At 41.3% G+C, this 18,626-nt stretch overlaps 1 protein-coding gene across 13 annotated transcripts in view; it reads right to left on the bottom strand.

Moving 5' to 3' along the window:
• Positions 1-18,626, bottom strand: part of kiaa1217 (KIAA1217 ortholog) — a 604,059-nt gene that overhangs the window by 140,662 nt on the left and 444,771 nt on the right. For 11 of the 13 annotated variants that reach the window (XM_033015665.1, XM_033015692.1, XM_033015700.1 and 8 more), the window contains one exon: positions 4,289-4,385. In XM_033015665.1, coding sequence (XP_032871556.1) covers positions 4,289-4,385 — 97 coding nt within the window. Of the gene's footprint in view, positions 1-2,983; positions 3,376-4,288; positions 4,386-18,626 lie in introns of those variants that run through there. The other 2 variants (XM_033015737.1, XM_033015746.1) reach the window with 2 other exon arrangements.

The raw sequence follows: 18,626 nt of genomic DNA, 5'->3' as shown, positions 1-18,626 counted from the left end.
TTCCTTTGAGGGGGAAAAAAAGTATCCAGGCCTGGGGGTGGGAGTAGGTGGAAGGGAGTGAGGAAGAATGTGGGGGAAAGAGAGAAAATTAGCATGAGCCACAAACATGTACACTATTTTTATCGTGATAATTTGATACACATGCAGAGTGCCAATTGCTTGACTCCATTTATATCATGTGCTCACCAGCAAATAATAAAAAAAGATTGCCAAGCACGTTTATGGAAACAGTCCTTTAAAGACGTTAATACCAGGACAGTCAGGATAAATCAGTCTCACACTACTCTTTACTGTGGTCCAGGCCGTGCCTTCCTAGCATGTGTTTGTTCAGATGTTCTCCTTGTGCCCATGTGTTTAAGGAAAACATGGTTTGATTACAAAAACTGTATTAGTCAACACTTGGTTTAAAGATTTACAAGACTTGATTATTTAAAGGGGTAGATTGGTTCAGCACGGGAACCTAACTGAAGCTTGAACTCAGGATTAGATGAAAAGTTATACTTTATAATTTACGAACCTAACTCCAATGATGTATTATTAGTAAATTATTCCATTCTTCCTTATCATGCCTTTTGTTTTAGTTTTTATTTCTCTTTCTCGCTTGCTCTCTTTCTATTTAAAAAAAACTAGAAGCAGAATCAATACACAATTGATAATGTTATTGATGTACTACTGATATACATGAAATTTTTTAATTATGATATGTACTTGCTTCTAATAAAAATGTATATTTAAAAAAAATAAAGATTTACAAGACAACAAACAGTCGCTGGAACAAATGAAGTGCTGTCTCGCACAGAATAATTTCAGTCCAAAATATGATGATTATGGCTTTAGTATTGTTGCTCTGCAACTACCGTCACTTGTCCTTACAAAGATTATTTGCTTAACTTGCAGAGTGCCTGTGCAATGAAAGGCCCAGCACTAAAAACAGCTGGGATTTGGAGATTTGATGAGAGCCCTCGGCTATCTTTGATCAGACTTTTCTGGCTTTATCTTGCACAAAACGTTATTCACATTATTCCCTTTATCGTGTATCTGTACACTGTGAATTGGCTCGATTGTAACCATGTACTGTTTTTCGGCTGACTGGTTAGCATACAACAAAAGCCTTTCACTGTACCTCTGTGCAGGTGACAATAAACCAAACTAAACCAAGATACAATGTGACAACAACATATTTCATACCATGAAAGGTGAAGGATCCATTCTTTGGTTAGGGGATGGGGAGGGGGGCTGGGGAGGGGGGGGGGGAAGACAGGGTGGGGAGGGAGGGGTGGGGGGGGGGGGGGGGAGACGAAGGGGGGGGGGAGGGGAGGGTTGCTGAGGGAGTACATGCACTGGTCACACTCACCTCTCTCATTTATTTTCAGTGAATTTAATGAAACATATTGTTACGTTTTGTAGGTACACAAAAATGCTGGAGAAACTCAGCGGGTGCAACAGCATCTATGGAGCGAAGGAGCTAGGCAACGTTTCGGGCCGAAACCCTTCTTCTGACTGCACGTTTTGTGTTGTTTTAGGAGGGTTTTGGTTCGGCGTAGGGTGGAAGGAGAGGAAAGTAAGAACCAAATTAGAATCCAACTCATCTCCTAATAACTGGCCAAAGCAAACTGCTGTAAAATGTGCTGAAGCAAAACTGCACGTGGAGATATAAAATAAGGATTGGTAGGCGGGAGCGATGCCTACCAGATGATGGCCAAGCTTGTATTTGTTTTAAAATAGCCTTGGCCAGACAGAACACATTTTATGACCTCCCACAATGATTCAGCAAAGTGCACAGAAGACTGACAGCGACGAGGGAGGCGTTAGCTGAGCCAGTGGCAGCTCGGTGAGCCACTTGGGTTTAGCACAGCCTTACAGTTTATTTGATCATTTTTATCAGAACCATCTTGAGCTTCTTTACTGTGTGATGGACATCATTGAATATGAATGAACAGGAACACATTTTGCATTGTGAAGGGAAGAAACAGACCACACTATAACCCGGCTGATAAACAGTGGTTGTCGGACAAGGGCAGGACTGGATTTGTCGGTGATCTCCAGAGGTTGAACAACTGGCTAGTTTTTCAATACCAAGGCTCGGACCTTCATGATGACCAGGTCAGAGAAATCAATGCCAAGATTCAGACACAAATGATGGTCAAATCAGAGAAGCATCTGGCTAAGATAGATGTTTCTTTACCAAAGAGTAAAAGTATTTGTGACAGCAGAACATTGAAAGAGTTTTCCAGGGAAGGGGGGGGGGGGGGGGGGGGGGGGTTGGGTGAAGAGCGTGTGGGGTGCAGAGGGACAGAATTTAAATCTCTCATCGTCTTACCACTCAGGTCTATTAATGTCGAGTTTCTGCCAACACCACAAAAAGTTTATATACTAACATAGCCTTCCTTAAAGGCCATAAGAGAGCCTTTAAGTAAGGCTATGTTATTATGTAAACTTCATTTGGCATTCCCTGCCATTTCAATGGCAGAGAATACTTTCACTTTCTCATTCAGTGCTTTATGAATGAAAGTTCCACTTGTCAATTCAGCACATCATTATTTAATTCCATGAATCTTTATGCCGCTTGTTCTGATGCTACTGCTGCTGCACCCACAATTTTGATCACTTTTCTTATACAGCTACAAGTCTACAGTAAAACAACCTTTTATGTCTGAAACTGGTAATCAGTTTGTTAGTTTTACCTCAACTCACTAGAAAACTGCACACCTCTCAGCAACACCAGGCTACAACTTTGATAGTCGGAGAGTTGATTTAGAAAGCGTTAAGTCAGCACAGATCACAGACCTTCACGATGACTTTAATGTATTCTCAGGTCACAGTAGTTTCTCGTGCAGGTTCAGAGACAATCTGCTCTATCATTGTGTCCGGCTGAACACAGAGTTCAATTTAAACACCGATTTAACCTCCGCACTCCTTGAACACAACGCATATCAACCCCCTTCTTACCGGTAACGATGTTGAAGTTTATAACCACACGTACCTTCACCAACCGACGTCTCACTAAATCTTCATTTTAAATGGACTGCAGATGTTCTTTTTCAAAGCATTTGTTCTCTCAAACCAGGCTGCGAACGAGTAGCTTCCAAAAATACATTCTGGAATGTTCCTTTGCGGAAAACATTGATCTAGGCTGAGGAGAGTGTGCAGAAAACTCACCTCTGAAATCAGACGATGGGAACACTCCTCTGCTGCTTATCGTAAATGCAAACAGATACAGTGGAGGGAGGAATGATATGATTACAGCCTGAAAATAGCTGCAAGACCACACCTAAAATCTATTGCTGAACTCGTTTAAAAACACAGCCAACAAGCTCTCACTGCTCCACATGTTTCTCTCTGGCAAGGAGTACCAGTGCATGTAATATCTGAGAACACAAGGGCATTTGTGAACTCTGTACATATTGATGTAATCACTTTGGATTTTAATGGAAAGAAAACCTGTGTGGAATGCCACTCGGTGTATTAAAGGAACCTTCAATGCAGCACCATCACCGCCAACAATGTAATGTCTCATCCTCAACTGAGTTTCAATAGGCTTTTTGTTTAATAAGGAACTTGATAGCCATGCATTTTAACAAAATAGTGGAATTACTTACAACTAACTAGTACAGTTCAGTGTGACTAAATAATCCACACTATTAGTTATCATCCTGTTCTGAATCTAATATAATATTGCATCCAAAAAAAATTATTGCAAATGCATCATTTTACCAACTTAACAGATAAATTCAGTAAAGATTCTGCTAGAGGTTATAATTGCACATTGGTGACTATTATTACAATCGTTCTAGCCAGAACAGAACACTCTCCACCTTTCTTTGCTTCCCATGTTGATAAGGATAGCAAGTTTATGCTGTTTTTTTTTAAATGATAGAATTAGAAATCAATTCTAAACTGAATCCAAAAGAAAATGGCATCCCATGAAAACATTCACTTTAAAAGGCAAAAATAATGGTAAAGAAAAAGACTGCCTCTGTGAAATGGCTTCCCAGTTTTAAAAAGTTACAAAATGCAGTGGGTCACCCACAAAAAAGACCTGCTATGAATATCACAAAAGTGGAACCATGTGCTGCAGGGGTAGACTTACGCGGTAATCCCAGATACATTTTCACATTATTCCATCAGCCGTCGTCTACACCTCAATTCATTCTTGTAAAAGTCCATAGCCAGCGAAAGTTCACACAAACATCATTTGATCAGTTATACATAATTGAGAAATTAGGATAACAAGTATTTCAAACGGGCACACACATACATACAGTCTCATGTGTATAATTGTACTTACTCTTGGATCTCCATTTAAAGCCCTTGAAGAATGGTTAAAAGAAATATGAGCAGGATCCTTGTGGTAAACCTTCAATAGTGCTCGGTCTTGTATGTTCCTAGAATCAAACACACCACTTATTATGGAAGAAGACAATAGCTCGATTTCTACCATTTTCTTTGATGACATATGAGCTCAGAGCCGCACAGCTGATATATCCTAGGTAGACAAAAATGCTGGAGAAACTCAGCGGGTGAGGCAGCATCTATGGAGCAGACTGAAGAAGGGTTTTGAACCAAAACGTCACCTATTCCTTCTCTCCATAGATGCTGCCTCACCCGTTGAGTTTCTCCAGCACTTTTCTCTACCTTCGATTTTTCCAGCATTTGCAGTTCTTTCTTAAACAGCTGATATATCCTGGCTATCACAAAGCAAATTTGCCGATACAGAAGGTTTTATAACATGTCAATAATCTCTATATCTGCGGAGCGAACATCCACTGCAGTTTTTCACCCATCAGATTGTGTGATATTAATCTAGATATAATTAACAGTGCATGTTATTAAAATAGTTTTCTTACATGATGCCAATATCAACCATAATCAGATTGAATTTTGACAAATATGGGTGACTGATACTATTGCTTACATCGACATAAAGGTGTGAACTTTTTCTCCTGAACCCCCCCCCCCCCCACAAATTAAAGATATGAAGCAGCACTAGAATATTGGTAAGATTCCAACGGATAAATAAAAATGTACACAAGCCTTAAAGCCTGTACATTTTTATTCAAGAGGGACAGCTAATCTGAGACATGGTCACTCATTGCATTTAAGAAATTGACAGACGCCCAAGAAATATTTTTGTATAAAATCACCTTGTAAAAGGATTGTAATTTTAGAGAGAATGATGGCTGACAGTAAAATTTTGCTGAACATATTTCACCATGACTTGAGCATTTAATGCCAACACTTCATAATGCCACAATGATTTCACTTCAGAGCTCTCCCCATATTCATATGTGTGTGTATATGTGGTTGTCTTTACATCTTCGCAAAAAAAACTATGCGGTAATGATTACATTTTTACATATTCTGATTGACGTTTTACTCCTCTAGGCAGAGGTCACCTTCAATGAACATTTTATGCTTTATTTCTCGGCTTAGTCTCAACTTATTACTGATTAAAAGTCTAAAAAAGTCAAAAAACTTTGAATTTAAAATGATCAGCTTCAACTGATGACGTCACAATGGCTCGACTAGCAGTGATCAGCTTCACTGAAGATTTCGCCCTATATTTCACGTCATTCGCGATTAAAGCTGTAAAAATGACAACTTTAACACGATTTTTACTGTTAAAAACATTACTGCCAGCTTCCAACACACTTTGATACAATGTTGCAACACAGGAACACTCTGAACTTTTCACCTCACAGGAGGGGGAGGGGAGGGCGAATTGCTCTTGCCACACGCAGGGCAAGTGCAATTGGATTTTTTTTTAAAAGCCCACTGCTGAGGGAGGCAGGGGAGTGCTGGAATCTTACTTTCGGGAACGGCTTGAGTTGGAGGACCATGCCTCCCATAGCGAACAGGTGCGTTGGGGGAGCAGACTCAACGGGTCTGCACTTGGTCTAGTATATTACTAAAACTCTCATCTTGTTTGTTTGGATGTCTGTGAGAGAGTTAGATCCTGAAATTACGGCAAAGCTATGCACGATAGCGCTACAGGTTTTGCACCACCTTACTCACAATTGTCCTGTGGTGTGTTTTCAACAAGTTTCGTTCTGATCAATGTTATATTTTACTAGTTATTAACATTTTTAGCTTTACAAAATCCAGTTTGAGAAAGATTCAGCAGTGGCAGTTAGAGCTATGTCATCACAATGGGATCACATTTACATAACCTGCCCGTGAACACTTCCAGCCCACAACAACATCACAACGACATCAGCAGCTTCCACCACAAGGGGGTAGGGAGGGATGGGGGGGGGGGGAGGTGAGGGCTGACGCTGCGCCCCCCCCCCCCCCCCCCCGGAATAGGAGAGAGGTTTCGAGTCAGCCCCGCCATTCAATGTGATACCAAAGATTCAATGTACCAGAATATTCCCACATTAATAACATTGCCATTATATTGAGAGAGAAAACAATTCCAAAATGATGTATTTGAGAGTCATGGAACTACTGCCAAATGCACAATAAACCGTTACTAAAAATAGTGTGTCTTTGTCTAAATACTAATCTTACTACCAGACAACTATGTCAGCATTCTGTAATATAAAATGAGTGTTAAAAGGTCCCAATGTCATGTTCTAGATATAATGTCTGAAATCGTTTGATCATTGGTAAAGGACATTAACCAGATCTTCAAGTCATCATGGTTTGATAACAGCCTCATTCCTACATTATACTGCATGTAGTCACTAATTATATACGCAAGCTTCTATTTTAATAATCAACCCAAAAGCATTATAGTTGCATTTAAACTCACCAGATTTGCCACAGTAAACACTAACAATCATCTGGAAAGTTCTTTTAAGGGTTTAAAAAAAATCTGTTTGAAGACTAACACGTCTCCAAGTCCTTTGACCACAGTGCCTGTTTCCATTCTACATGCAAATGAATCCCTGATTTAAAAAAAGGGGGCTTTTAACCTTCCACAATGATTACTTATATAGTAAATTAACTGTAAAATTATAGGCTTGCATTGCACATTTATTCTTGAGCATACATGTTGAATTAGTGGGTTTCTCCCAATTATCTCTCAGTCAGTGCATGCATTTACCTCCAGTACAGCTCTCGTCAAAAACCAATTCTACAAAACAGATCAAACACACAAGCATAACCACATCCTGGTACAGAATCAAAGGCAGATGCCAGTGTTGAGAAATTGTTACTGATCGACTGAATGGGAATAGAAAATATAATTCTATAAATCTCTAATAAAAACAATATGGCAAATGGAAACCATTAAGATGAAATACTGAATAAAAGTCTTCCTCAAACCTCACACACAGGAAGTGCAATTTCACCAAATATTTTAATTCATCCACGTGATGTGGGTATTTGATGTTATTGTCCATCCCCATTCACCAACACGCAAGTAGTTGCCCAATTTTAGAGGCCATGTATCCTGAGATGCATAAAGTGTGACAGGGTGGTCGATTTCCTTCCTCTGCAGGATATCAGTGAATTACATCAGGGTATCAGTCTTTATGACCGTCTGGGATAAAGTTCCTTGGTCATAATTATTGAGATTCGATTTTGAGCTTTAAATTTAGCTGCAGCTGTGAAATACTAAAAAAAAGACTAAAATAGGTTATACAGTAATAAAGCAACTTAGATTTACATTGAAAGAAAGCCTCTAATTCAGCTACCTTTCATGGCTTTGCAATCTACACCTGTTTGTCATCAAGTCTGGAAGAGAATTTAAAATACAGTACATTTGCTAGGTTGTCAAGACTTCTTGCAAGATCACTGGTTTTTGGCACTACTTCAGCCCAATGGTTAAAGAACTCATCCAATTATTTGCTATTCTCCAAATTCATGCACTCCTGGCCAGCCTCGTAATAATAATAATAATAATGGATGGGATTTATATAGCGCCTTTCTAATACTCAAGGCGCTTTACATCACATTATTCATTCACTCCTCAGTCACACTCGGTGGTGGTAAGCTACTTCTGTAGCCACAGCTGCCCTGGGGCAGACTGACGGAAGCGTGGCTGCCAATCTGCGCCTACGGCCCCTCCGACCACCACCAATCACTCACACACATTCACACACATTCACACACAGGCAAAGGTGGGTGAAGTGTCTTGCCCAAGGACACAACGACAGTATGCACTCCAAGCGGGATTCGAACCAGCTACCTTCCGGTTGCCAGCCGGACACTTAGCCCATTGTGCCATCTGTCGTCCCCGTAGCTTCAATGCTCCACAAAATTGCCACTGCAACATTGCTGCCATACCGAAATTCACACCATAACCCATTTACAAACATTCCTCATCTTTGTTGACATAAATTGTCCCAAGCTCACGAATTACCGCTGTTAAATTGTTACCCTTGGCGAAAACTTCCACCAATCTTCGTGCTCCTCCAACTCAAAACACTACTATTTGTCATTGTCTTAGCATAGCTCAAAATTTGCAACTACTTGGATCTATACCTCTCTTATTTAGACATCCAGTTTTGGAATTCTTTCCTGATTCCATCTGCTTCTTTTCCCTTATTTAAGAATCTCCTGGATCTCTGGACAAATGCATTTAAGGACCGGTCCTAATGCCTTTGTATTCAATTACATCCAAGGTTTAGGTATATCGAGGAGCAGTTTGCGTGCTATCCAATCAAATCAGATAATACTATATGTAAATACAAGTGGATGTGATTTGGAATATTTTATCAGGCTATAAACTGCAATGTAAATCAAAATTTGTCACTTGTATTTGTATCTAATTACAATCTTTGAAGTGCTTGAGGGTGTTTTCCTATGTGTTTATTACATAAATGTTGTTCTTCTTGTTTTGAATAGTCATGGATTCATACAGCATGTAAATCGGCCCACTGGCCCAACTCATTCATGTCAACCAAGGCACCCATTTAAACTAGTCCCATTTGCTTGCCTTATGGCCCACATCCCTATGAACCTTTCCTTATCCATGTGCTTTTCTTTTAAATGTTGATATGGTAATGGACTCAACCATTTCTGCTCGCAAAACTGAAGGTGCTGGAGGAACTCAACGGGTCAGGCAGCATCCATCGAGGGAATGGACAGGTGATATTTTGGGTCGGAACCTTTCTATCATGCTGAAGAAACATTCCAACTCCAAATGACACCTGTCCATTCCCTCCACTGAGTTCCTCCAGCACTGGGTGTTTTGCTCAAAATTCCAGGATCTGCTGATCAATGTGTCTCCACTTCCTCATTCCATACGAGTACCATCCTCTGTGTGAATATATTGCCCCTAAGGTTCAATTAAATACTTGCTCTCTCATCTTAAACCTATGCTCACTAGATCATGATTCCTCAACCCTGGGGAAAATGTCTGAGTGCACTCCTTTTTCTGTCCCTCATGTTTTGTTACACCTTTGTAAGATCACCACACAAAAGGTCCAAGCCTGCCCAACCTCTCCCTACAGTTCATTTCATTAGAAATAAATGATAATCCATGACTGAGCTCTGCAATTAGAGATCAAGTTGTGTTAGGTGCATGGGAGATACAATTAGTAAAGGCTGATTACCTTTCATTCAAAGTTTACTTTTGCATCTTTTATAAGACTTCCTTGTTCACTTCTCAATAAAGAGTCACAAATGTCTTGTTTCTTATATGTTACTATGGATGTTAATCTAGTTTGGGGTGCAGAGCCCTAAATCATCTTTGCACAGCAACTTCTGTCCAATGCCATTAAGATCAACCTTGGAGTGACAATGGATAAGAAATGGCAGATGCATATATATTTTGAATCAATGTGAGGTTATCCACTTTGGTGGCAAGAACAAGAAGGTGTCTTAATCTGACACCTGAATGGTGTCAGATTAAGAAAAGTGGTGGTGCAACAAGACCTGGGCGTCCTTGTACATCAGTCACTGAAAGTAAGCATGCAGTTACAGCAGGCAGTGAAGAAAGGAAATGGCATGTTGGCCTTCAAAGTGAGAGGATTTGAGTATAGGAGCAAGGAGGTCCTTCTGCAGTTATACAAGGCCCTGGCCCTGGTGAGACCAGGGCCTTGTCCAGCTCGTTTCGAGATGGGCAACACCACCCCAGGTTTACCGACTATCGACAATACCACCAGCGGGCTGGCTAACAAAGCTGAAGGGAGGAATGTGCACACATTCTCGCTGTCCGAGCACGATGTGAGGAGGGCTCTGACACGGGTGAACACGAGGAAAGCTGCAGGCCCCGATGGCATCGCAGGGCGAGTACTCAAGTCCTGTGCTACGCAGCTAGCTCCGGTGCTCACTACAATATTCAACCTCTTCCTGGACAAGTCCGTGGTCCCTGCCTGCTTCAAAAAATCCATCATTGTACCAGTACCAAAAAATGCCTCCCCAGCCTGTCTGAATGACTACCGTCCGGTGGCCCTCACCTTGATAGTCATGAAATGCTTTGAGATGCTGGTGAAGAAACACATCTGCGCCTTCCTCCCTCGCAACATGGACCTGACAGATCCATGGACGATGCGGTCTCCCAGGTTTTGCACACCGCTCTCTCTCATCTTGACAGCCAGAAGGGGGGCTACGTGAGGATGCTGTTCATAGACTTCAGTTCAGCCTTCAACACGATAGTCCCCACCAGACTGGCCGGGAAGCTACTGGAATTAGGGCTTAACACCCCCCTGTGTGCCTGGGTCCTGGACTTTCTCACCACCAAGCCCCAGGTAGTCAAGATGGGAGGGAATACATCAAAGTCCCTCACCCTGAGCACAGGATTGCCCCAGGGTTGAGTCCTCAGCCCCCTATTGTACTCCCTGTACACACATGACTGTGTGGCCAGGTTCAGCTCCAACTCAATAATCAAGTTTGCTGATGACACTGTGGTGGTGGGCCTGATCTCAGACAACGACGAGAAGGCCTACCGGGAGGAGGTGGCCGACCTAGCACTCTGGTGCCAGGATAACAGCCTCCTCTTGAACATCAAAAAAACTAAGGAGCTGATCGTGGACTTTAGGAGGGCACATCATCCGAGGACGTACACTCCATTGAGGATAAATGGGGATCGTGTGGATAGGGTGAGCTGTTTTAAATATCTGGGAGTCCACATCTCTGAGGATATGACATGGGCATCACACGCCTCGGCACTCGTGAGTAAGGCAAGGCAGCGCCTTTACCACCTCAGGCAATTGAGGAAATTCAGAGTGTCTCCGAGGATCCTCCAGTGCTTCTACGCAGCGGCTGTGGAAAGCATCTTGTCCGGGAACATTACCATCTGGTTTGGGAATTGCTCTGCCCAGGACAAGAAGGCTCTGTAGAGAGTAGTGCGTTCGGCCGAACGCACTATGGGAACTTCACTCGCCCCCCTGCAGGAACTATACATCAGGAGGTGCAATTCGAGACCCAATAAAATCACGGGAGACCCCTTCCACCCCTGCAACGGACTGTTCCAGCTGCTACGGTCAGGCAAACGCCTCCGTTGCCATGCTGTGAGAACGGAGAGGTTGAGAAAGAGTTTCTTCCCAGAGGCCATTCGGACTGTAAACTCCTATCTCACCAGGGACTAACTTTACTGAACGTTTTTCCTTCCGCCCACAATATTTAATATGTAAAAGAATATGTGATTCTGTTTGTAGTTTGTTTGGTTGTTTGTTTGTTTGTCTTTTTGCACAAGGTCCACGAGCATTGCCACTTTTCATTTCACTGCACATCTCGTATGTGTATGTGACGAATAAACTTGACTTGACTTGACCGCATCTGGAGTATTGTGTGCAGTTTTGGTCTCCTAATTTGAGGAAGGACATTCTTGCTATTGAGGGGGTGCAGCGTAGGTTCAACAAATTAATTTTTGGTATGGAGGGACTGAAATATGATTAAAGAAGGGGTTGACTGGGCTTGTATTCACTGGAATTTAGGATGAGAGAGGATCTTATAAAAACATATAAATTTCTTATGGGATTGGACAGGCTAGATGTTCCCGATGTTGGGGGTGTCCAGAACCAGGGGTCACAGTTTAAGAATAAGGGATAGGCCATTTCGAACTGAGATGAGGAAAAACATTTTCACCCAGAGAGTTGTCAATCTGTGGAATTCTCTACCATAGAAAGCAGTGGAGGCCAATTCACTGGATGTTTTCAAGAGAGAGTTAGAGCTAATGTGACCGGTGACAGGGTCAAGTTGAACTATTGCTTTACAGTGCCAGAGACCTGGGTTCAATCGCAATCAAAGGTATCAAAGGTATTTTATTGGTCACATTCATATACACCGAGGTGTAATGAAGTGAAATGCTCATTGCCATTTTGCAGCACACAAAGAAAGAATACAGACATAACACCAATGAGAGTCTTAAACACACGTAATTACGGGTGCTGTCTGTACAAAGTTTGTACGTTCTCCCCGTGACCTGCCTAGGTTTTCTCTGAGATCTTCGGTTTCCTCCCACATTCCAAAGACGTACAGGTTTGTACGTTAAATGTCTTGCGGTAAATGTAAAATTATCCCAAGTGTGTGTTCAAGAGTTCAAGATCAAAAGAGTTTATTGTCATGTGTCCCTGATAAGACAATGAAATTCGTGCTTTGCTTCAGCACACCAGAACATAGTAGGCACTGATTTGTAAGGTAGTGTTAATGTAAGGTAGTAAGGTAGTGTTAATGTGTGGGGATCTTGGTAGGTGTGGACTCGGTGGGCTGAAGGACCTGTTTTCGCGCTGTATCTCTAAACTTGACTACTAATTTCTGCTCTGTTCAACCCAATGAAACTGCAATGTTATTGGTTCTTGGAATATTAATATATTCACTAAATAATCAAAAAGAACAAAAAATCTGTGTGGCTGCATATAAAAAAAATATTTGGACGCAGAGTTGTGAATCTGTGGAATTCTCTGCCACGGAAGTCAGTGGAGGCCAATTCACTGGAAGTTTTCAAGAGAGAGTTAGATTTAGCTCTTAGGGCTAACGGAATCAAGGGTTTTGGGGGAAAAGGCCAGAACACGGTACTGATTTTGGATGATCAGCCATGATCATATTGAATGGTGGTGCTGGCTCGAAGGGCTGAATGGCCTACTCCTGCACCTATTTTCTATGTTTCTATCCCTCGGGTGATCAACCAGTTGCTTCTGTCCTGGAAAATAGATGTCTTTCTCCTCCAAATCTTTCAGAGCATTTTCCTGAAGTTCGAGGCATACCTTGCTTAAACCAATGATTTAAAAACAGGTGCAGATACATTTAAAATGAGAGAATGACTTCTAATTGCCACACTGAGAGATTCATGTTTATGTGCCTTGGAGCATACTTCAAATTTCGCAAATATAATTGTGTCAACTGTTAATTACGGAGTTTAATTTAATACTCTTTTCCGAATACAATAGCCAGAGAAAAGCGTGATAACAAAAGCCATTCTGAAGAACTTATCAAAATTTTAATACACAAGGTTTGCAGGGATCAGTTCTGGGACATCACGACGAAAGAATGACGAAAGAAAATGTGGATGGGTTGCTGAGTAACTATGCAAATGACACAAACATTGGTGCAGTTGCGACAATAAAGTAGACTGACAAAGGATACAATGGGATATTGATCAGTTAGAGATGTGGGAGGAGAAATGGCAGATGGAGTTTAGTGTTTAGTGAATAGTTCTGGAAAATATATTTAGCATTTCAATAGTTAATTAACAATACTATGGACCCTTATTCACTTTAATCCTCCTACAAGGAAATGTCTACTAAACACTACCTTCCGACAAGGAGTTGTGATTTTTTGAAGTTTCTCTTTTCTAATCATTTCTGGTCGAGTAATTTATTATAAAGACAAATTTAAATTTATTTTCTTGCTAAACTATTCACCTTGCATACTCAAAATAACTGCTTCCACAGCTTCAATCTGCCGCATCATGCAACCATTCTTTTTCTTTGCATCAGTCCAAATTTTTCCAAAGAATAACAAATAACCTCTAGCACAGAAATCGGTCATTTGCCCAAATTATTTACACTGTTTTTTGAACTCCACTCAGGTGTCTCCTTCCACCACTCTATGTCAAATCCTATCAGCACAAGATTTTATTCCTTTCTCATTCATATTCATCGTTTTCCTGTAAAAAAAAACATTGCAATGCCAATTCAAATTACAGGGGATATTTCCACAAATAGAAAATGAAGAGTGATTACTGACGGATACACCTCATGACTGAATCAATTATTCATCAAGTTAAAAGGCAATGGGGAGGTTGAGTGATTTTAATGTTAAGCTGGCACATGCCTACATTAACTTGCATGTCATCAACTCCAGGGGAACTGTTGTGCACATCAGTGATTACATTGTGGTTGGTTTCAAAGACCATGTCAATGCCTGCTCATCCACAAAATCAGAGCATACTTTTCATGTTGTAATCAAGTTAATGCTTTGAAGTTTCATTATTCCTCAAATGCTTGACCAGAAAGGATATTGGAGGCGTAATGTGATCAACTCTCCCAACAAATGTAATGCTTTGAGCACGACTAGCAATGCAAAGTATAAACTATTTGATGCACATTCCAAATGTAATCAGAAGAAAACATGAAACCATTTCTCACTGCTAGACTATGCTATTTTTTATGCAGTTACTGTGACCACACACTATTTCTTAGAAGTCTAAACAGGGTATGAGAAGAGTTCAATATCAGAGGAAAGTCTTAGTGCCAAAAAAAACCATGGTACTCAAAATCAAACTTGGACTATTGGGTCCAAATTATCTGGACTATTGTGTCCAGCCACTAACTTGCTAAATAAAACCCTAACAAACAGTGCACCTAATCTTCTCACTTTGATTTAACCTGTTCAGTGCCACCCTCGAGTATATGCGTTTTGGCTTAGTCACGTCATCCTTGATCTAGAAAAAACTCGGCACAGGGTGGCCAACAGTGAAAAAAAACCTTGGCAGTGGACAGGTTAAAGATAAATATGTGACACAAGGATGTGGAATTTCATAACTAAAATAATACGGGGAAATGAAATGAAACTTATCAGAACCCTGGTTAGGCTGCTGCTTGTATAATTCTTCTTCCCATTCCTACACAGACCTTTCTGTCCCAGGTCTCCACCATTATCAGAGTGAGGCATAACGCTAATTGTAGGAACAGCATCTCATATTTCACTTGGGCAGCTTAGAGCTCAGTGGTATATCAATTTATCTCACTTCAGATAGCCCCGGCATTCCCTCTCTCCCTATCCCTCCCCCACCCAAGCCACACTAGTTTCTCATGTTCACCCTACAAACTGCTAACAATGGCCTGTTTCCTTCATCATCGTTACTTTTTTGCATATCTTTTATTCATTGTTCTTTATAACTCCACATCATCGTCTATATCTCTTGTTTCCTTTATCCCTATCCAGTCCACAGAAGGGTCTTGTTCCGAAACCTCACCCACTCCTTCTCTCCAGAGTTACTCCAGCTTTTTGTGTCTATCTTCAATGGAATTCAATTTCTTGCTCTTGTCCCAAGACGCAGGAAAAATATTCATTCAAGTACGAAGGCAGTGTGGCAATAGACATAGAAACATAGAAACATCGAAAATAGGTGCAGGAGTAGGCCATTCGGCCCTTCGAGCCTGTACCGCCATTCAATATGATCATGGCTGATCATAGACAATAGACAATAGGTGCAGGAGTAGGCCATTCGGCCCTTCGAGCTAGCACCACCATTCAATGTGATCATGGCTGATCATCCCTAATCAGTACCCCGTTCCTGCCTTCTCCCCATATCCCCTGACTCCGCTATTTTTAAGAGCCCTATCTAGCTCTCTCTTGAAAGCATCCAGAGAACCTGCCTCCATCGCCCTCTGAGGCAGAGAATTCCACAGACTCACCACTCTCTGTGAGAAAAAATGTTTCCTCGTCTCCGTTCTAAATGGCTTACTCCTTATTCTTAAACTGTGGCCCCTGGTTCTGGACTCCGCCAACATCAGGAACATGTGTCCTGCCTCTAGCGTGTCCAAGCCCTTAACAATCTTATATGTTTCAATGAGATCCCCTCTCATTCTTCTAAACTCCAGAGTGTACAAGCCCAGCTCCTCCATTCTCTCAGCATATGACAGTCCCGCCATCCCGGGAATTAACCTTGTAAACCTACGCTGCACTCCCTCAATAGCAAGAATGTCCTTCCTCAAATTAGAGGACCAAAATTGCACACAATACTCCAGGTGTAGTCTCACTAAGGCTCTGTACAACTGCAGAAGGACCTATTTGCTCCTATATTAGATTCCTCTTGTTATAAAGGCCAACATGCCATTCGCTTTCTTCACTGCCTGCTGTACCTGCATGCTTACCTTCATAGACTGATGTACAAGGACCCCCAGATCCCGTTGTACTTCCCCTTTTCCCAACTTGACGCCATTTAGATAGTAATCTGCCTTCCTGTTTTTGCTACCGAAGTGGATAACCTCACATTTATCCGCATTAAACTTCATCTGCCATGCATCTGCCCACTCCCCCAACCTGTCCAAGTCACCCTGCATTCTCATGGCAAAGGGTTAATGCCTAGTATCAAAGGTCTGGCAAATGAAAAATAGATTAGGAAAGCATAGATTGTTCACTGTGCGTGGCAGAGATGTAAGCTAGATGTTGGGAAGGTAATATTTTAATTGTTTTGGGCTGGATATTCAAACCAGAGGCAGAGAAATTTAACAATGACATCAGCAAATCAACATTAAAAAAACAGATTATCACGTAAATTAGAAAACCTTGAGGATTAAGTGGATGCTACATCTGCAATGATTGAAGACATTTTAAAGAGAATATATTTAAATGCAATAAATAGCAATTCCCTTATGTGAGCACTTTGCACATAAAAAACAATCATACTTCATTATTCACATTGAAACTAGTCAATAATTTAGTGCAATATTTTTAATCTCTGCTCAAGCTGAAGAGCATTCAAAGGGGAATATGAATCAATTCCATGAGAACAAAAAAAAGGGCCTGCAGATGCTGTAATAAGGAACATAAGACATAATGCCGGAAGGATTGTGTAGGTCAAGCAGCATCTGTGGAGTCAAAAGAATTAAATTTAGGATTGAGACTTGGCAGCAACAAGAAGCCGACAGTCTGTACAGCCTACAGATGCTGTGTAATCTAAGCGTAGGAAATTCAGCATGACCTGATTCAGCACTTCTGAAATACAATGAGGAAGTCGATTCAAGTTCAACTGAAGAATAGATCAGTTTGCCTCCAGTGAGGCTCGAGATCATAAACACTCTCTACCTCCCCATCATGTGATGTCGTAGTTATAAAATTGCCTCACAGCAGGATTAATCAAAGCTCTATTAGAAATGTTCTTTAAAAGAACAGTTTCAATTTCTGTTTAGAAGGTGATGCATCAACAGTCAATGGCAAACTGGTATAAATTAAATTGGGAGCTATGTGAATTCAGAATAAAACATAAGAATAGATAAGACTAGAGGGTGACTCATCCTGTACTGGTATTTAAGAAGGGCAGCAATGACAAGCCCGGAAACAACAGGCTGGCGACCCTGATGTCATTGTCATTGTGGGTACATTGATGGAGGAGATTCTCAGAGACAGGATCTACCAGAGTTTGGAGAGGCTTGCACTGATGAGGGGTAGTCATGCATAGAAAATCATGTCTCACAAACTGATGTCGTTTTTTCGAAGAGGTCACCAAGTGGATTGCTAAGATACTGGCTCACATGTTTGGGATCATTGTCTTGTTATAGAATTAACCGGCAGCCAATGAGTTTTGAGGCATTTGTATCATCAATGAAGATAAGTGAGCCAGTACCTTCAGCAGCCAAACATGCCCAGGCCATAACACCCCCACCACCGTGTTTCACAGATGAGGTGATATGCTTTGGATCTTGGACAGTTTCTTCTCCCCTCCATACTTTGCTCTTGCCATCACTCTGATATATGTTAATCTTCATCTCATTTGCCCACAAGACCTTTTTCCAGAACTGTGGTTGCTCTTTTAAGTATTTCTTGGCAAACTGTAACCTGGCCATCCTATTTTTGCAGCTAACCAGTGGTTTGCATCTTGCAGTGTAGCCTCTGTATTTCTGTTCATGAAGTCTTCTGCAGACAGTGGTCATTGACAAATCCACACCTGACTCCTGAAGAATGTTTCTGATCTGTCGGACAGGTGTTTGGGGATTTCTCTTTATTATAGAGAGAATTCTTCTGTCATCAGCTGTGGAGGTCTTCCTTGGCCTGCCAGTCCCTTTGCGATTAGTAAGCTCACCAGTGCTCCCTTTCTTCTTAATGATGTTCCAAACGGTTGATTTCTGTAAGCCTAAGGTTTGGCTGATGTATCTAACAGTTTTATTCTTGTTTCTCAGTCTCATATTGGCTTCTTTGAATTTCATTGGCACAACTTTGGTCCTCATGTTGATAAACAACATTAAAAGTTTCCAAAGGTGATGAAAAGACTGGAGGAAAGACTAGGTGCTGAGAGCCCTCTTATACCTGCATTAAGGAGGTAATTAAACACACCTGAGCAATTACAAACACATGTGAAGCCATGTGTCCCAAACATTATGGTGCCCTGAAATGGGGGGGGACTATGTATAAACACAGCTGTAATTTCTACATGGTGAAACAAAGATGGATAAAAATACTCTTTATTAAAATCTGACAATGTGCACTTTAACCGCATGTGATTTTTTTCTATTACAAATCTCAAATTGAGGAGTACAGAGGCAAATAAATAAATGATGGGTCTTTGTCCC

Source organism: Amblyraja radiata, chromosome 2 (genome assembly GCF_010909765.2).
Source record: "Amblyraja radiata isolate CabotCenter1 chromosome 2, sAmbRad1.1.pri, whole genome shotgun sequence".
Lineage (NCBI taxonomy): Eukaryota > Metazoa > Chordata > Chondrichthyes > Rajiformes > Rajidae > Amblyraja > Amblyraja radiata.
Note: the sequence above shows the minus strand (reverse complement) of the source record. Positions and strands in the feature narration are given on the sequence as shown.